At 43.8% G+C, this 20,476-nt stretch overlaps 3 protein-coding genes and 1 long non-coding RNA gene across 4 annotated transcripts in view; 3 read left to right on the plus strand and 1 right to left on the minus strand.

Moving 5' to 3' along the window:
* LOC135385416 (transducin beta-like protein 3) overlaps window positions 1-2,121 on the plus strand; it is a 29,870-nt gene extending 27,749 nt beyond the window's left edge. The window contains exons 21-22 of the mRNA XM_064614719.1: window positions 51-150; window positions 2,029-2,121. Of these exons, the coding sequence (XP_064470789.1) occupies window positions 51-150; window positions 2,029-2,050 (122 nt within the window). The 3' untranslated portion in view covers window positions 2,051-2,121. The remainder of the gene's footprint in view (window positions 1-50; window positions 151-2,028) is intronic.
* Window positions 2,122-3,828: 1,707 nt separating this feature from the next.
* LOC135385419 (rRNA 2'-O-methyltransferase fibrillarin-like) lies at window positions 3,829-15,150 on the plus strand. The gene is made up of 9 exons (XM_064614724.1): window positions 3,829-3,930; window positions 4,682-5,050; window positions 5,622-5,672; window positions 6,427-6,521; window positions 8,689-8,859; window positions 8,952-9,084; window positions 11,980-12,092; window positions 12,195-12,340; window positions 15,012-15,150. Exons 1-9 carry the CDS (start codon window positions 3,918-3,920, stop codon window positions 15,025-15,027), a joined length of 1,107 nt encoding a protein of 368 aa, XP_064470794.1. The 5' UTR covers window positions 3,829-3,917; the 3' UTR covers window positions 15,028-15,150.
* The window catches only part of LOC135385421 (uncharacterized), a 31,554-nt gene continuing 22,964 nt past the window's right edge, over window positions 11,887-20,476 (minus strand). The window contains exons 2-3 of the long non-coding RNA XR_010420403.1: window positions 12,922-13,006; window positions 11,887-12,547 (exon numbers count right to left, since the gene is read on the minus strand). This is a non-coding gene — a long non-coding RNA (uncharacterized LOC135385421). The remainder of the gene's footprint in view (window positions 12,548-12,921; window positions 13,007-20,476) is intronic.
* Window positions 15,385-20,476, plus strand: part of LOC135385418 (dual specificity tyrosine-phosphorylation-regulated kinase 1A-like) — a 98,775-nt gene continuing 93,683 nt past the window's right edge. The window contains exon 1 of the mRNA XM_064614723.1: window positions 15,385-15,566. The gene's annotated coding sequence lies outside the window, so the exon portion shown is untranslated. The remainder of the gene's footprint in view (window positions 15,567-20,476) is intronic.

The following is a 20,476-nucleotide window of genomic DNA, read 5'->3' on the forward strand; positions in this document are numbered from 1 at the left end:
TGTGGTAGAAACGCAATGGAAAGAGCTGAAATGTCCCCTGTCTTGCGCAGAGCGACACTTCCAGCGTATGAACCGTTTGAATCAGCAAGCCCTTTTCCTGGAGTACCTCTGGAGCAACATGAAGATTGCAGATATCGACATGAACATGACGTATGTACCGCAGCTCAACATGTATTCTTTTAGGCGCTCACATGAATTGCAGCTTGTCGGCATAGAGTGCTACTACAGTCTAAAAAGAAAATTGTATTTACTTTATTTCATGTTAAAGTTCCAGTAATCTCTAATCTGTTATCCATATCCTGACGTTAAGTACTGGAAACAATTTTCCAGAAGCACCGTCATTCTGATTCACTAATACAAAAATGTGTCAACGGCCTCCGTCCTTGGTATTTGCTGGTTTTGGCATTATCTTCAAGGAATGTCACCTCCTGCTTAAGCCTTCTGTTCTACTCTGTGAGCACCTTTTGGTCAGAGGTCATTCACTGGAGACTGGTGTGGAAGACAGTAGAGATGGCTACAGGGAGCACAATAGTTGTCCAATTTCTGCTGGGCATAAAAAGTCTATATGCAAGCATCGGCTATCCAAACCGTGCGAAAGTGTTTCTAGCCTCCAAGCCTGTGCTACAGAAGCTCAGGGCATCGATGTCTGAAAGTCCGTGTTGTAAACATTTCTGCGAGAACGAGAGAAGTGCTGTAACAAGAAACTGCACGCATTCCCGCAGTCTATTCGTTTATCCGGAAATTGGCCATCCGAACGATAGAGGGCGTCCAGCTGCCGCTAAGGAAGCCCCAGCGATACTACCATCATGACGACATAGGCCAGGCACACCAACGGGAGCGCATTGCAGGCAATAGTCTCCAAGCTCATCTTCCTCACGTTCACATTGCAATATACTTAGGGCCCTCAGTTTTCGGGTTTTATTTTTTGTGAAAATCGGGGGGGTAAATATCGAGTTGAAAATCAGGACCTGCCAAACAGGGTAAAATCGGGTGATATACTGAGAAGTGATGTATTTTCGGGTGAAAAAAAAAAAAAAGATACTTTTATGTGTTGAAATTAATTAATTAATAATTGGGGGTTTACATCACGAGACAACTGATGTCATAAGTTCAAGATGGCTTTCCCGTAACACAAATAAATGAATCGAAAAGTTCCGCTAATTTTCTACAACCGTACATTTAAAGCAACACTAAGCATTCGTTGAAGTGGGCTTGACTGCAATACACCAAAGTGTTAGGTGAAGCCAATTTTCAAATGGTGACGCCTACCAAAGGAACATTTTTCACGCTAGAAATCGGGCCTGCATGCAAGCGTCCACAAATCCAAACCCGACGTGTTTTGTTTACTTCACCAGCAAGACGCGGCGCGGTCGGGAGCAAGTCGGGAGTGGTCACGCGATTCCCGTAGTTCACGCGTGTGCGGATCAAGTCCTTGGTTTCCACTCTTGCAAGCCCGGTTTACAGGTTTTATAGGGTTAAACCTGAACTATTTTGATATAAATCGGGGGGTAAAAACGGGCTTTATCGGGTTTTACCCGAAAACTGAGGGCCCTAAATATACTAAGTGAAAAAGTCCTCTGTAAATACGCCGATTTTAGGTTGAGTTCTGATGTGACCATGTCATGTGGAAAATGCTGTTGTTCCTGGGTGTATGTGCACGCCCTGCTCTAACCCAGAAATGACATTCCACAAGCCGATCACAGACCTTCGCAACTTGTAGACGCCAGCCCACCAGTCGCCAAGGGGCACTTCCCGATTGGACTTGTCTGTGTGATGTTTTCTCCAACTTCCAGAGAGGGATTACTGGCATAGTCTCAACATCCGGCGTCTGCTTTTGCATTACATCAAATTGCACAGAGACTACTCCACTTATTCGTATTGGATTTTCTACATTATTGTCGGTGACGAACGAGGAGTAAAACAGCGCCATAGTTTCTGAACCGACCTTGGCGGATGTCATGGTCCCTTTAAAAATGTATAGTGCTGTAAAGAATTGTGTAAGTATTATATTTTGGTCTTGTTTTCCAGATCAGAAGAAAGCCGTGAATGACAAAAGGAAAGGTAGTTATCGCTATACTTGGTGGTATCCATCAGCTCAAATAAACAAAAGCCTTGCCAGTGTTTTGATTCACTTCTTCTTATTCTAAGTGTTTGATTGTGAAAACATGGTGAACAGTTGAATATTACAGAATCTAACATCTAGTGCGGACACCGGACAAAAATTCGTACTCTCAGTCACTTTTGTATGTACTATGGACATATCCTCTCTCCATTTCATTCAGTGGTATGTTCCAGTGTAGCTTCCTAATTACTTTTGTAGAATTCAAAGTGGTACCAAGCAGCAATGCTGAGCGGATAAAAGCATCGGCATGTTGGTGGTTACCAAGGTCATGCTGAAGACTGAGAGGTGGTGGGTTCGAATCCTACCACCAGCTGTGCTGTCTGAGGTTTCCCCTGGGTTTTCCAAATATTTTTCTGACGAATGTCGACGCAGTTCCCCCTGAAGTCCGCCCAGGACGCATCTCACCCCCTTTCCCCCATTCCTTCCTGCTGTCCTCTTTCAGTCTGCCCACGTCTGTACGCCACTCATTGGCACAAACCAGGGCTGTCCTCTCTCCATCTGTCCACATCTGCCTACTGCTCATAGTCTCAGCCACTTCGCAGCACTAACACAGAATTTTTTTAAAAAATCATTGCCACAATTGCATTGTGGCACTAACACAGAACTAAAAAAAGGAACGGAACTTGAATTTGAGAGCAAGCCATGACCCAGTACGCGACACCTTGACAATGACTAAGTGGAGTGCATGCTTTTCTATAAGGTGCACTGGACTTCATCGACCTCACGTGGACAGATTGTCCACCATGGAGTACTTTCGAAGAAGGGGCCATGCAAAAAACAACAAACATGACAAACATGCAAACAAGATAACAAACCTGCAAAAAAATGATTTTTTTTATCTCGTTTCAGCGCTGTTTATACCAAACACTTTTAGTACAGAGCATACCAAACATGGCCAAATTTGGCCTTGTTTTCTCTCCTGTGGCATTTCTTGCGTGCTATACAGTGGTGTGCGTTATACGTAGTGTTTTCTATCGTGGGTGCAGGCTTTGATTCACATGTGGCAGGTCGAACCCGGCTGAGGACGCCAGCGACTTGGTGGCCAGGTACAAGTTGCTTAGACATGCAGTCTTCTGCGACACATGTTGTTTTCTGAGCATAAGTACAGACTGGCTGAGCTTGTGCGTGTTATACGTGGTACTGTTATTTGAAGTGTAGTTGGAGTGCACGCTATATTGGTCAGAAATTTTGGAACCTTCTGTCAGGAGACTAGAATAGGTTCTGTTTTAAATTATGCAGAGAACGTGCAGATGCAAGATGTTCGCAAACTATTGACAGAATTTATATGATAGGACTCTTTTTATTTTTGTGTGTGTGTGTATTTGCAAACTATGGTATATTTTAACCCAAGGAAAACGGAACATCTATAGTGAGCTTTCTTCGTTGAGTTCGTGCATCCTAGCGCCGAACATCCTACCATTTTCACAAATCACAGCTCCTAAAGCTCAAAACACGATACAGCAAAGCAAAAAATCCGCCACAGCTAGAACCGAAAATCTTCACGTGACGTCACACCCGCAGGAAGTTGAAAGCCACCTGTAAATAGTTTTTATAACTAGATCACTCTTGCTTGGCATTTCCCTGTGCTTCACACGTAGTGAGTAAAAAGAAAAAGTGAAAGCTTATTGAATTTACTGATTTACGGCACTGCGTGAAGCCAGCTAGCACCAGCCGCACCAGCTAGGTACAAGACAAAACCGCAGCCTAGCAACGCTGTTCATAATGTTTTCCGGTCCAACAGAGGGCAGCATAGAAAGGCGTTGTGTGTTTGAGTTGGAGACACGTGGTGGTTGTAATGGGACGTCCAGGTAATGCATAGCGTTGTAAACTGTACAAATGAAATAGATAAACAAGCATAATCTACTGTGGAGTATGCCCTAGTGCACCAGGTTGGCGCTGTCTCGATACTGAATAGGACTTTGGGTTATTCGGTACACACACTGCGTTGCCGGTACCCATTGGATGAACCTTTTTGTTTCACATATAGTTTTGCACCTTACGTTGTACCCTATAATACCTAGCTATACGGAGCTGTATTCGCAAGTCAGCTGTGTCCCCCCATTTTCTGGTTCTACCCTCACACCGTGACGCACTTCATCTTAAGTTCCTTGCATGTTGAAACTCGGTCGAGTTTGCTGTCTGCTACACACGTGGTTACTCGAGAAAAGATAAGAATATCTCTCTTACGGAACAGATGTCTAGTTTGTTGCATGCTGAACTGATATTTTGAGTTGCCAAACCGTATACTTTTGCGTTATAAAGTCAGATTCCTTGTCAGTACATTGACCCGGCCTTCTTGTTGACCGCCACATCATGCGTAAGACGTAATATTTCGTTCTCAAGAAGTGTATATTCGACTGATGCAGCTATCATGCTGCTGTTGAGTGTATTGTAACGTCCTGTTTCATCGTGCATATTCTCTGTGGAGCTCTTTCAGTGCGACATGGTACTCATTAGTTATAGTTTAGTTTTATGAATCAGTTGTCAAGTCCTGCAAAACATGTAAAGTGTGTAATAGCCCATGCTGTCGCTGCATGAACACCTTGCTTCTATTTTCAGGATTCACGCCACGGGGTGACCGTGGTGGTAGAGGTGGCTTTCGAGGCGGAAGCTCAGATCGTGGTGGTGGAGGTGGCTTTCGAGGTGGAAGCTCAGACCGTGGTGGTGGAAGAGGAGGATTCCGTGGAGGATTCAGAGGCGGCAGGGGTGGAGACAGGGGGAGCTTCGGTGACAGGAGCTTTGGTGACGGAGAACGCAAAAGCTTTGGTGATGGAGGAGAACGTGGTGGCTTCAGAGGAGGTTTCAGAGGTGGTGACAGGGGCCGTGGTGGCTTCAGGGGAGGTTTCAGAGGAGGAGACAGGGGCCGTGGTGGCAGAGGAGGATTTGGCCGAGGAGGAGGAGGAGGTAGAGGAGGACGTGGTGGAAGAGGTATGTACCACCTTCAAGAACTTTATGCAGAATATTTCCTTCGGAAACTTGTCTTGCACACAGAACCACTAGTATTCACAGCTCAGTGGCACATTGAGAAATAGACTGCAGATTACGACAGCTACGAGTTGAAGAAAGATGGAAGTCACTGAGAAGGTTAGCCGCTGTTAGGTTAGCTGTAGGACTCGAACCCACATCTTCTGGTCCAGGGCTCTACTAAATGAGCTAGAGCTAACACACCTCCCCAGCGACTTCCCAGAGTGCGTCATCTGAAGGGACAAACCAACCACTCTCTCACTCATCCCCCTTTCGCTCTTACATTTTTCTCACTCATACACAATTGTCAATTGTCTCATGTTCAGCCAGTTGAAGTTGAGCACGAGGGAGCAGAAGAATGTGCACTGCAGCCATTCGAAGCAGTTTTTGTTTCATTACTCTTGCATCAATGGCATGCACAAAGCAGGGTGATACATTGTTGTCTTCCTTTGGTGTAAGGCACGTCTGGCTCTCCTGTGATGATATGTTACTCTTTGCTCCTGGGAGAATAATTTAACTTTTGTTGTCTTTACAGGTGGCATGCGAGGTGGCAGGAAGGTATTCATTGAACCTCATAGGCATGAAGGTAGGTTGCATTATTGATTTCCATTGGTTCCATCCAAGCTTTGTCTATGCAACTTGTCATTTTAATTACCTTCCAAAAATTTACAGAATTCTTGGCATGAGTAACATTTTTAGTGTCCCGAACTGCATCTGCACATAAGCTCGCCCAGAATACACATCCGTGTATTGGCTGTACTTGAGAATGAAGTTTTCAGGTTGCTGGTAGAAAAGACGTAGATATGTCGTATGAATGAAATCAAATAGCTCGGGAAAAGCTCTGTTGTATGTGTATATAGAATGCATGTATGGATGTTCCTTTTTGAGTAGTATGGTGCACAAAATAGTAGTATTCAAGTTCATGTCATGAAAACTGCGTGCGATTGCTTACAGTATACAGATATTGAAAAATGTTGAAAAACTTGTCATATTTAAAAAAAAGAAAAAAAGTCGAAGCTTTGACTACATGTAGTGCATGAGTTTATATGTAATTCAGATGTCGCCATACCAGCACTGGACAGCTGTGCAATTTTTAATATGTTCACGTTTGCTCAATATTTGAATCGGGAGGGTCATTAACAAGTGGAAGATTGACATTTAGTACTGTTAAATACTGTACTGTAAAAATGACAGATTTCTTTGTTCTGCATAAAGACATTCAAGTTACTGGGGTACCTTCCTGCATGTTGAGTTTTTAAACGTCGCACTTGTGAAGTCTTCTTTGCTTTATGGAATTGTTCAGGAGTGAAACAAATAATATGCTGCGTGGTTTGTTATAGGTGTGTTTATTGCCCGAGGAAAGGAAGATGCTTTGGTCACCAAAAACTTGGTGATTGGGGAAAGCGTGTACGGAGAGAAGAAAGTAGCCGTTGAGGTAAGTTCGTAACGCTGCGCTCGTGCTTTATGGTGATCGAAAGAAAATACTCCTTGCACTCAGAAGGCTCAGGTACATGTTTTATAATGTACCGTATTTACTCGCGTATTGAACGCACCCCCAGCTTGAGCGCTGAAATGCTGGTACTTTTTTGGTTCCCGCACATTACACGCACACCGACTTTAGTAGCATGCCGGATCATCTTGCGCAGCACCAGCCAGCATCCCGCGCTCGCGTGGCCGCTCGTATCGCATAGTCAACGAGAAGGAGCGCCTGGCCTGTGTGATGAACAACGAATGCAACAGACATAGTGTGGTACAGTCGAGCCCGTTTATTACGATCTTCGATAGAACGATAACTCCGATATTGCGATCGAATTGTTGGTTCCCGTCAGCTCTCCCATTGAACTACATGTAAACAAAACATCGATATGACGATCGCCGCGAAAGCGCTTGCTCGCATATAGCAATCGGAATTCTCCCGGCGGCCGGTAAAACGCATGAAAATTAGAAAGCAAGATTGCACCATTTCACTGAAAACAAGTTACATTGGCATTTTCAAGAGCCTTCGCCTCCGTGCCCGCTAAAGTGAGCAGGCAGTGCGTTTATCCGCGCATGACTGCCGGGGATTAGATGCGAGCGTTGCAAGGCACGCGACTTCGAAAGGGAGGAAGGAGCTCGCGAGAAGTAGAGGAGGTTGCTCCCTCTCCACGTCGTTCTCTCGTCTTCAAGCTTTTTCTCTCTTTTGCTGTGTGCTTGCTACGATGGTGTCCGCAGTTCCGAGACGCTTTTTGACGAGAAAAGATGCGTGGCTCGACCCCAAGTTACATGCGCTCTACGGGTTTCGTACTGGTGCAAAACCGTGTTGTGAAGTACCGCGGCTTCGAAAACGTGTATTGGCAGACAGTTGTGTGTCACCACCCAAACACGGATTACCCGTGGCAGAGGCGCATTCTGATGGACCTCGCAGTCCCTATCGTGAGAATGACGATGACTACGGCATTGAATGACGAGCAATGGATGAGGTCGTCGATCTCAAAAGGTGCGGCGCCTCACACGATATCGGCGGTTATGTTATCAAAAGCTTTCAACGCACAGCTGCGTCAATTTAAAGCTAGATAAAAGGCTTCTGTGCTCCCAACAAACGCGCATGTTCAGCGGCGTTCTACGCGAACCTGAGCGGTAATTTCTTGAAAGCTCGTTTCTAACGATACTCTGATGTACCGATCAGATTTCGCGTTCCCGTCAATATCGTTATAAACGGGCTCAACTGTATGTCATTCGCGACATTCGATTTAGGAGAGACCACCGCGGATATCTCTGAAATTGCGACGATAAGGGACAGTTGCGACCATTGATTCCGGGGAGATCACCACAGATATCGCAGGAGTTAAGTGTACTTTATGTGTTGGGTGCCAATTTTCCCTCGCTTATTGAACACACCCCTTCAATGGTGCGATGGTTTTGGGTAAGAAATGTGCATCTTATACGCGAGTAAATACGGTCATATGTATGTTGGACACCATGTGTATATTTAGAGCCTGCTGTTTTAGGGTTAAACGTGGTAAACCCCGTTTCATTTGTACCCACCCTGGATCGGCCTTCGATCGTTATTGTAAAGGGGCTCATTATTTTATTCCCCACATCCCCACCAGCAATGGGGTAGAGTATCGCCTCTGCCGATGAACCTCCCCACTCTCCATTCTCAAAATAAAGTTGTTATTGCTCTTTCACAAAGTACCCCCAATCAGTGGTTTACCCAGAATTTTGTCCTTGGAGGGGTTTTGAGCTCCGCAAGGAGGTGTATTTACATGCTTTTGATGAAATATTGTGCAATCTCACAAAGTTTATGGCGTTTCCTCCAGATTTTGGGGGGGGTGTAGGGGGTGTCTGGATAAATCACTGCCCCCAATCTACCCTCTTTTACAGCTTCAAACAAAACCCCCTCCACATTTTTTTAACCCCTCCCCCGACTTGGAGAAACATCAAAACTGAAAACACGAGGGTCCATGCATACTGACATGCAGCGAGCATGTCACCCTTCCTCGCAAATTTGGCCTTGGTGTGCTTGGCTTTGCAAATGTATCGTGTCTCTTATTGAAAGGTGATTGTAAGCCATATTTACTGTATGGTAAGTGGCCTTACCCCTGCTCTTCCTTGATATCTAGGAAGACGGAAACAAGATTGAGTACAGGGTGTGGAACCCGTTCCGGTCTAAATTGGCTGCTGCTATTTTGGGGGGAGTCGACAAAATCCACATGCCGCCAGGCAGCAAGGTGCTCTACTTGGGTGCAGCATCCGGCACTACAGTGTCACACGTGGCAGACATTGTGGGCCCGGTAAGTTCTCTTTTGTCATTTGGTACACTGATTGAACAACGTGCACATGTCTTAGACATCCTGACTCACTAGTGCAATGTCTCACCCAATAGGAGGGCCTTGTGTACGCAGTGGAATTTTCGCACCGATCCGGACGTGACCTCATTGGTGTTGCCCAGAAGAGGACCAACATCATCCCAATCATAGAGGATGCGAGGCATCCACACAAGTACAGAATGCTCGTTGGTAGGGTTCGGTCTTTGTCTGTCTTCATATCTTTCAATGTGTGCTTCAATTCCTGTGTAGGCATAGCAACACTTCTGTTTGTTCGTGCACGTTCACACAAAATTGAACTTGCCGGAATTAAGGCTACTAAGCCTTTCAGCTGGTAGCGGGCTTTTTCTTCACTTAACTCTTTCCATACTGCGGCAAACATGGCCATTTTTAATGCTTTTGCTCACATAATTGAAATGCTCATGTGATAGCACACCCTCAGGTTGGGTTCCCGAATGTTAGTGCTTTATTGTCCCCCAGTGTGTCGTGTGGTTGCAGTTCTGGCACACATGTGTAGTTCCTATTTTGCACAGGACCTTCAGTTCCTTGGCAATGAAATGAGCCGTTGTCGAGGTCTCCTAATTCAGGGGAAACTGTATGAGTGCTACAATGTTACCGTAAGGACTCATGTCAGCACACAGTGCCACCTGTTTCTGGCAACCAACCCTCGAGAGAGAACACTCATTAACTTTATGCAGGATAGATGGCTACTGCAGAACACGATCTCGAGAAAAATGAAATGACACTGAACCATTTGCTAGTGGGTTGTTCTGGTGAGGGGTGTGATATCTCCTGGCATAGTCATGAAAAGCTTTGAAGGGGCACTAAAATCCCACCACAAGTTTCCTACAAATTACGTTACGTGCTATGTTAATTCCGCACTTGCTGTTGTAATTCAAAACTTCGATTCTATTACAAAGCTAAGATCAGAATTATATCGGACTCTTCCTTGCCTTGGCACTACGCAGTGAACGCTGCTTCAGCTCGTGCATCGGGTGCCTTTAGTCCATGCAGCGCGTGGACGCACCTGCCACGCCATGGAGCAGTTCCGATGAAAAACATAGCGCGACTTAGCAGGACGCTAGTGTCTCTGTCTGAATGACATGAAGAACATTTGGGATTACAGTTGTAGTCTACCATTCAGTAAATCGGTATTGAAAGATGCAGCAGCAATGCACATCATGCCACGCAAGGACATAACGCTACGACTTGACCCATTCCACATCCATACGCACCCGATAGACACGTGCGCGCTTCTCCTGCTATCTGATTCCATTTGTTGCCGCCAAAGATGGCTCTGTTTTAATTGCACTTTTTCTTCTAAATGGTAGCGCTGTGTGAACTAATTTTGCGTGCATTATACTAATTGCAACACAGACTTTCATTTGAGAACAAGTTTTTTTTTTTTTTCGTTTTAGTGCCCCTTTAAGATGACTGCAATCTCTTCAGTGCTTGACATAACAGATGATACATTGCTTGGCACTCAGGGTAGGGATGGGAGGTTAGATTAGGTTAGGGATGTAAGTTAGGCTCCCTTCATTAACTTTTTATGCATTTGTTATGACCCATCAGTGTAAATGCAGACCTTTCAAGCTATCATTAGTGCCTGAGGTTTGTGGGAAACTGTTCTTGTTTTATGTCTGGGAAGTGAGGGCCAGAACATGGATATAATTGGCATATGCTGATTCGTCAAAGAACCAGTGTACTGTTTGTATCATCAACATGCTCAGCGAAGGTCATTGGTAGAGCTGTGCGAATAATCGAAATTTCAAATATGAAACTAATATCTGATGCTATTCGCAACCTATTTTCTGTATTACAAATTTTGGAATATTTTTCGAATAGTACTGAAGCGAGGTATCGTTATCGCCATTCTGCAAGTGGGCTTCGCCTTATTACATCGGAGGGTTAGGTAAAGCCCACGTCACGTTACTGCCGTTGCTCTTTTGGTGTGTGGCCCCATTCTGCAAGTTAGCTTCACCCCATTACTCTCGAGCATTAGGTGAAGCCTGCTTTACTGTGTTTACAAGATTCTGTCACTAAAGTTTACAAATTTTGTGAGCTCAGGGTAAACACTATACTTCTGTATTGCAAGTTCCAGTAAATGTACTCCCAACTTTGAGAGTTACGTTCAGCAACAGATGGAAATATGTGCAACTGCTAGAAAAAGTACAGGAATTTCACAATGTAAACATAGAAATGGGGAGATGCACACAAAGCAGGCTGCGTGGAACGTGTTGAACCAACTCTCAATGCAGTTCATCCCACTCATGCAGTCTACAGTACCACACACGACACAAAGGAACACTTCTTTCACAATATGTTATGCTGGTTGAGAAGGCTTGCATGTTTGGAACAGAACATCATCTTATGAGCACAACACCACAAAATATTTCACCATGAGGTATTCAAAATTATTTAAATTGGGCCTTTTTTTTATTATTCGAATTCGATTGGCCATCTGAAGAAATTATTCGGATTTGATTCGCAACATAAGTGAAATAATGTAAACTATTCGCACAGCTCTAGTCATTGGACATTTCTTCCACATTGGTGTCTGGTTGTGTGATGCTCTTTGCATTGCACATTTGTCTTGCCAAATTTCGATTATCCGTTCTCAAGGTGGCACCGCGATAGACAGTTTGTTTTTGGCGTATGCAATGGGGGAAAGCTTGGACGAACAATGTGGCGAAGTGTCCGTCCACTCTGTAGACTGGGTTTGGGCTTCACGTGGGTCCACAGAAGAAACCACATACACCTAACCTTGAGCTTTTACCCCCTTATTTAGGAGAGCACCCAATCAGGTCGCTCCACGGGAAATAAGGAAGCTGAGGAGCTGTGCAGACAGCTGACCTCCTTGCATAGCATAGCGCAGCCAACAGTAGTGGATTTAGTGTGTGGTAAATGCTGCTCGGACTTATCGGATGCTTACAAATGTAAAGGGGGCCTGCGCAGTGTGATTGTGTTTGACCCAAAAAGTGAGCAATCCAGCAGTCCTGCAGAGATCATGTTATTTATACTGTCATATAGTGTGTACATGAATATTTGACTGAATCTCCTAACATCTACCACCGCTTGTCATTTCAGGCATGGTAGACACAATTTTTGCAGATGTAGCTCAACCAGACCAGGCCAGAATTGTAGCGATCAATGCACACAGCTTCCTGAAGAATGGAGGTCACTTTGTCATTTCCATTAAGGTAGTGGCTCAGCCATTGGCATGCATTTCACAAATTGTTTGGGTGGATACACATCATGTGCTCGTATTAATATTGTTTTCTTTCTTTCTTTTTTTTACACAGGCCAACTGTATAGATTCCACTGCTGAGCCAGAGGCTGTGTTTGCTGGTGAGGTTGAGAAACTGAAGTCTGAGAGGTTAAAGCCACAAGAGCAGATCACATTGGAGCCCTATGAGCGAGACCACGCTGTAGTTGTGGGCATCTACAGGTAATGGGGCTGCTACTGTGGCTATGTGTTGTAAAATGCATGCTTCAAAAATGTTTTATCAAAATTGCTAACTTGCTCACATAGATATTTAAAGCTCTCCAACCATCGATTCGTTGATTTCTGTTGGACATGGTAGCGTATTTCAAACTTTATCATATCCGTGCACTAGTTTCCGGCAGCTCGAGCAATGCGATTTATTGTAGGCATCTGAAAGTGAGATCCACATAAGTAAGTAGGCTTTCCTCCTGAGAAGGACATGCCTGCAATGTCAGTCTTAGAACAGTGTGACGACAAGTGGGTATTTTCGTTTCCCTGGCATTGAGATGCGGCTACCTATCGCCAGCCCTGAAGCAACGTCACAAGCCGATCGCAGCTTCCCATAATACTCTAATCATATTTTTATTCGTAGTGGATTAATTTTTGCAAATTTTGCAAACACTAAAAAATAACGAAAAATTGTACTCTCAAATAAAGAGGCATAGAAGGCAACAAAAAGCCTTCGAACCACGCTTTCGTTTCCATAGGCAGGTCATTCTGCCTCACAAATGTTGTCATTCGCTGTGAAAAAGCATGTTTCTCACCTGATTATTGATATTGCTGATATTGTTGTCGGGCGACCTCTTCTGTCTTCCTGGTCCACCATTGTCGTCGGTCAGACAGCTGGTGCTAGGGATACAGGCATCTAATGTATAGGGTTCTTCCTTTTCGGGTTAAACCCGATTTTTCACGATAGTTCCCCCTGAACAAGTTTTCAAAAATTCTGGTAAAACCCGATATCCTTGGGGTCCTTCGACATGTCGTTCTAGGTAGACTGTTGGAAAAATGAAGCATAATACGTATCAGCAACGAGAGCTATTTGTGACAACCTATTTTTATAATTCCCTCCTGTGGGAGAAAAAAGACGAGCTCTTGTGGAGCTCGGACAAGTGTTTGAATACTGCGGTCATTGACCGCCCCAATTCTGAGCGGAAATATACAGGTCCTTGTTTCTTGTCCCATTGTCACCGCAGTGGCTTGTTTCATGTGCCTTTTGTTTCACCCAAAAATTCCCCAATGACATATCAGACAGAGACCGGCTGATTTCTCCCAGAGTGCTTGTGTCTAAACAGCACCCGAATTTGAGAAATCATAAGACCCGAAAACGAAGAACCCTAGTCATGTAGCAGGCACTTTTGAGATCAACACGAAAAACCCTTGAAAACACATGCTGACTGGACGCCTAACACAGCTTTGACGTTAATACTGCGGAAGGAAACTGCCCTGGAGTCACGAAATTAAATATGCACGAATAACTTCGCGAGCAACTGAATGAGTGATTCGCGGAAATTAATACATCGTGAATAAAAGTATGTTTACAGTATGTTCCTCCCCCTGCGCCTGCCCATGCTGCCGGTGTCCACAGGAAAATTCATCGATTTTGAACAAAACTGATTGACAGGGAGTTGTTCATTGTCTTGCACACATCCAACTGGTTTTTACCAGCTTCGTCAGGGAGCCAACTATCCCTTTAAGTCGAAGGTGATGACATATTGGTGAATTTGTTAAAACAGACCAGAGACCAATTGGGCTTTGTGACATCACGTACAAAATTGGTAGCCAAACTCCTCTAAGGTGGAAAATTTTGAATCCAGCACGAGAAATGCACTTTTGCATTCTGCATTGCTGTATGTTAGCCACTTGGTTGGATTTAAATGTGCACAGATATCTTTGTTCTATACCTGATGCCATTTTCAGAAGCAGAATGCTGTTGTCTTATCCCCCTTAGGATTTGTTACCTCATTTATTTGCTAATCAGGGATATGTTTGCAGCTACTAGATTTCTTTGCTTACTATGTTTGTATGCTCAAGTGACTGGGTACCCCCCCTGGACATTCTGGGGTAGAACATTTGAAAAGTGAACCTTGCAAATGCCTATGTGTAATCCCGCCTTTAGGATATTAGCCTCACCGGCAACACTACCCACCTGTAACATGTACATGGTTCTGTGGGCATTACGTTGCTGACTTTAAACGAATTTTGCAGCCACTTCTATGCTATGATGTTTGCTATGGATCTCTGAAGCAATTTTCGTACGTTGTACCATTTACTCTAACCTGTGCCAGGGGCACCATCTGATAGAAATGCAATCAGGTAGTCATTGGCTGACTGAGGTATCTTGAAAACTAATGCAATTCAAATTGCCCCATTGGTCTGTCTCCCAGCTGCCATGATTCACGGTACTGTACTATTCTGCCTGTTGGGAAAAGTATCTGAAGCAATCACAGAACTCCATGATTTATGCTTCAGTGTGAATTTGTGTTTGTTGTTAGTTTTTCTTATGCAGCAGCTATCGACTTGCGGCACAAATGGATTGTACAATTCTTTTATATATAATTTATGGATTGGGGATAAGTTGGTAGGAATGATTGCACAAATTCTTGCTTGTGCTTATCGGATGCGCTACTGCGCTACCAGTCCAACCGCGAAGCAAGTGTTCAGCGGCAGAATGTGCGTGGCAGGTATCTTACGCCATCATAGATGGCGCCACCTTGCTGGTGAAGTTTTGATGCTCGTCTTGCCTCGTGGTGCTTGGCCATGCTAGCGTGTCCGCTGTTGCTATGGGGTGTTTAACATTTTTACTAAATGCAAAAGAAAACGATATTTCAATTTTATGGCGTTTGTTTTCTTTCAGGCCTCCGAAGAAGTGAGAGTTGACAGTCATCGCAAGTTTGACATCACTTTTAATTTGTCGCACATTAAATCGTCTCATTGTTTTGTTTGAATTGTGTGCTCCATATTACTGGATATTAAAAAAAATGTTTCAAAAGTTAGCGGTTGTGTTCTCTGTTACGGTACGGATGTAGTGATGTAGTTCCTACTGGCGACGAGACGAGACGGATGAAGATCATTAATTCATCCGTGATATTCTGCTTACCTGCGTATGTTTCGTACATTCGAGATTTGTTTCAGAAGTTAAATTGCATATATTAGGAACGGAACGATGAGTAATAATTTCAATATTTTGTTTGACGTACGAAACTTCCGCTTCGAATGGCCGGCTGCTGTACGTTTTGGCGGGAGGAAACGCAACGGCCATGGAAGTACGGAATTCAAATTGAAAGATTTTCCGCGCCATTTTAACCCGTAGTGGATTTTATTTTGTGTGTGTGTGCTTTGTGGATTACTTTAAATTGGATTACAATTTACGCCTGGTGGAGTAAGCAAAGTTTGGATAACTCTTGGTGAGGTAAGTAGGACTTATTTTTTTCTCGAAGGCTGCGTGGCAACCCAACACACCATGTGGTTATGGCGATGCAATTTCGAAGTGTACATAATGTTTTTGCAATTCCTGTAAATCGTGGAAGGCTGATGGCTTTTTGCACAGACGAGTTCATGTACACAACATTAAACTTAATGTTTTTGCGTGTTTCGTGAATGTGTGTTGTAAATTTCAAAACAAAATGAATTGAACTTTCTCAGCATCCACAGCACAGCAGCACGTGAAGGTTTCGCCCTTGTGTTTACCTTTGGGTCGTGTTCATTTTTCTTTATTTGTCCTCACTGTAATACCTACCACGTGTCCGTTCACCTTGAAGTTTCTATTGAGAGCGTTTTTATAGGCAAATATTCACTCGATGGTTACCGAAAACGAAATAAATGCTGTAGTTACTCATGGTCGTGTTAAGCCTCGCTTCGTTTTGCTTGCTTTGAGGTTGTAATTCACGTTTGATCAGGCTAGTTGTGATTACCTGATCGCATCGCTTTTGGTCAGTTTTATGGTGAGCAAGAAAGAGCTACATTCTGTAGGTGCGAGCGCCAATAAAATACTTTTACAACCTAGAGGCGGACGGTAGGGCGAGGAACTCCAAATCATCAGTAAGCCGCTCGCTCGCTTACGCCTTGGGCATGTAATCTGTGGACACTTCTATGCCTGTAGATAGTCCGCTAACGTGTTTTTACGCAGTCTCTCTCATTGCGAGTGAAGTACTGATCCAGCATTCAAAATGTGGTGCTATTTCCCACCGTGTAGTAACAGAAGAGGATGCGATCAGCTGACAGACGTTCTAAGATGTCTACATCCGGGTGACTCAGAAGCGACCTGTGCATGCAGACGGCGCTGCCAAAAATACGAGCTTCCTCTTTATGTAAAAATAGTTCTAACCGCAAGCCACAACGTGAATGGGTTAAAAATGAATGAACGACATGGGTTTTCTTTCGCGATAATGTTTGGAAAGCGTTTGAGGCCCCAGACGGTTCGGCGTTGTCTGCAGTTCGGTATGAGAGGACGCCATATTTGCATGGTGCTCCTGTTACCGATACTTTTGTTGTTCCTCGAATGGCATGCGATATTTCTAGGCTCGGGTCAACCTGATCCAATATGAATGGTTATAAGTTACTTGTGACCTACTTTTTTTTTCTCTCTCTCTCAATCTCTCCCGAAATTACGCTTGGCTGTGGGAGTCTCTCCCCTCCCGCATGATAACGCGCTTGTCAACAAAGCGGCGTGGGTTGTGATTTGGTGGTCATGTAGCTTTCCATTCAGAATTTCTGGCGCGCAGTTGGATTTAGTCTGTGCGTTCTGGTGTTCTGCGTCTAGTGTCGTGCTTACCATGTTCGTATGTGAGTCTTTCGGTGATGGGAAGTAGTATTTGAAGTACTCAACTACTGCCTAGAATACCTTTTTGGGTATTCTTTTGGTTGGCGCTGCCATTCCGCAAGTCGGCTTCACCTCATTAGCGAAACGGATTTCGTAGGACGAGGCAAGCTGCCGTGACCGCACTAACCTAACCTAACTTATCACTAAACTAACGAAGTTTATGACGTCATTACATTTCAAATTGTGTACATTTTGCTGCACTTTGTGTACTTCTCTGGGGTACTTTCCAAAGAAGTACTCTACTGATAATGCAGCGGCAAAACTTGTGAACTATCAAATAATTTGTGTGCATGGAAGGGGAATATTTGATGACTAAGCTAAGACATTTCTCAACAGGTCTGAAATATTGACAAGTTACTAGTACTTCTATACTGTGCTGTTAGAAGCTGGAAACATAAAAATATGTGGCACACTTCCCTCCTTTTTTTTTTTTCTTTTTCTTTTGTTATCCACATCATTATAAAATACACGCTACATGCAGCGATGGGCAGTGCGGTTGTCTAAAAACTAAATATTTGCTAAGAACTTTCTAGAAATAACAATCAAAACACTAATTACTTTCTCGTTTTTCATTGCCACAAAACGGTGAAATATGGGGAGATGCAAACTACAATGCATTTGCGAGTATGGAAGGTGAAAACACGGACGAGAGCTGAAAGACCTAACGCTTTCGCCTCTCGTGCGTGTTTTACTGCTGGTTTTTACCTTCCATATCATGTACCAACAGGCCCAACTACGTACCATTCTCAACTTGCGAGTACTTTCTACTGTACTTAAAGTAACATTGAATCAAGGTATTTCACCTTAAGTACAGTTTTGAGGTGCTTCGCCCATCACTGGTGCCTTCGCACTACAGCAGCCTGTGTAGTTTGCAGAAGTTTATTCGTTCGTACATTAAACAGACGTCATTCACGTCCTGTGCTTCAGGCACTGCTTCTGTTCTACTAAATTTTTCTAGCATGTAGCTCGCGCATACGTTTCCATTGTGAGTTACCACAGTCGTGACAGGTGGCTCCACAAGTTCCACATGCTTGCTGGGTGCACATGTCAAGTTGAAAAGAAAGGTCCATCTGTCTGTCACTTGGCTTATCACCCATGACAGCTACACTTTATAATAAGCACCTGGCTGTTACCAAGCAGACTGTGATGTTTCCTCCCGAACAGAGCGGACTGTGTGCAGGGACCATAGACCTAGGACTCTGGCTCTAAACTCAGCTGTAATAGTTGGTGTATGCAAGGCGAGTACTCAAAGCAAGAACAAAAACACAGTGTCATGGGCAGTGGCCTGACTCTTACCATCTCATTGACACCAGTGCTACCTTCTTCTTCACTGACACTATTTGAATACCCCCTTCAGCATCCTCACAAGTTGTGGTAGATACCATCACCAAATTTATGTGAGCGCAATCTTTGAAGACATGGCACTTTTGCTGTTCATACATCCAAGACGAGATGGGTCAGTGACACCTCCAGTTGAACCATAGTATTTTGGACAGCTGGCCTTCATCCTCAGTCAACCGAGAACTCCATGGAACTCTAACATGGAGCTTCCTCGGTGGAGGTGTTTCTTGAAAAGCTGTCAGTAAAAGCTACTGATTGGCTACTTTCAACGTAGTGTACCTTATAACTGCACATTTAGAATGTAATTCATAGCATGCCGTTCGAGGGTGGGAGAAACACACTTTGCGCTTGGGTATCTGCTTTTTGAGGAAGACCCCCAGCAATGGCACACATTGTGGTGCAGACCTGTGTGCTACGCATGTCCTTGCCACATGTCCTGTATTCAAACACAATCATCAACTGAACTTCACTCTACTTTATAAGTATTCTATATTGATTGTTCACCAACTCTTACTGCTGAGTGGCGAGCCTCTGATATCCTTTGAAAGGGTGTTTTTTGGGAGATATTCATTATTTATAAAATTTATAATTGATATTTTCATTATATAAGGTTTATGTAGATTTTAAGTTTTAACTACATTTGATTCACCCTTCACCAATGTTGGATACTCTATAGCCTTCTTTCTTTCTTTTTCTTTTTTTTTTTTTTTTTTTTTGCTTGTACACAGTTTGCCATTAGAGCTCTAACCATCACTCTCAGGGGCTCGGAGTTGCTAAGTAGAATTACAAGTTCCACCGACAACTTTTTTTTTTTTTTTTTTTTTTTTTCATTGGTCTCATTGGATCGCTCTCAAATAAGGTTCCACAACAACTGCACGTGAGGTCCACGTCCACCAGCTCGCGTGACTCAGTGCTGGTTAGCGTGCTGGCCATGTCACGTCGAGACTGCGAGGTACCCGGGTTCGAATCCCGGTGCCGTCTGGGGTTTTTCCTGGTTTTTCCTTAGACATATGTCGACACAGTTCCCTTAGATGTCGGCCCAGGACGCCCACCTCTGTGAGGCCGACAACGGCGACCCCTTTCACCACCACCATCACGTTGCTTCATCTTTTTTTACCATAGTGTTGTGACCCGTCTGGGAATACCCAATTATTGCTGCTTTCTGAGTGGACAGACGCTTTGTCACGTGCTTTTTCCAACTTTTTCTTTCTCTCATGCGTACAGACGTACTGTCGTAGCGTATTCTGTAAAAGGAGACAACTTCATGTCAGTAATCCACATGTCATGAAACATTGGAGGGTGGTAGAATGTCAACGGAAAGCGATCGTCTCGTTTAGTAGTTACTAGAGGTGGGACGAATCCAGGATTTTCCGAATCCGAATCTAAGGAAGGTTCTGGGAATCTACGAATCTTACGAATCTGGAATCGTTAGAATGCTTTCTTTAAAAAGAATTGAAAAAGCCAGGAAAAAACGCTTCTATTGAAAAGTGTTTTGAAGCAGAATTGGATATATTTGTTTAATGAAAGACAAATTAAATAATACTTCTCTTTCACGGGGAAACATACTCTACTTCTTCTTAACTGTAATTTATATAACGTATTGTGCATAGACTACAGGAAATACATCAACGCTCGAGTCTGAATTCTTTCCATAAAACTAAAACAATCAAAAGCAAAACCGTGTTACTTTTAAATTTGTAATCTAAGAGTTCCTGCCGTAACTCTTTCAATCCAGAGCAATGTAAACAAACAAACAAGAAAACACAGTTGAAAGTTCTAAATTAGTTCAGCTTTTCGTTCAAAAACACTAGCATTCTAATCCGGTCAGGGTCTAGCCTACTGCGTTTTTTATCAGCTACGACACCCAATGTACTGAGTTCTCTTTCTGACATTACTGTCCATTGGGGGTGTGATCATGAATTTTTCGAGTTTCCTCAAATGGGGATATTTTGGGTTAAAGATGAAATATGAAAGTCACTGAAAAGGTTAGCCAGCTGTAGGACTTGAGGCCACTTGAGGCTTTGTATGTATTTGTCCCTTCTATGTTGTTCCAGCCTCAGAACATCAGTTCTTTCATATTTTGGGTTGCCCGTCCAGTACTTGAAGATGTCCGCAGAGGCCAGTCAGGCTTTCGGCGGATTCCGGAGGCGCCAATTTTA

This window comes from Ornithodoros turicata, chromosome 2 (genome assembly GCF_037126465.1).
Source record: "Ornithodoros turicata isolate Travis chromosome 2, ASM3712646v1, whole genome shotgun sequence".
In the NCBI taxonomy this organism is placed as follows: domain Eukaryota; kingdom Metazoa; phylum Arthropoda; class Arachnida; order Ixodida; family Argasidae; genus Ornithodoros; species Ornithodoros turicata.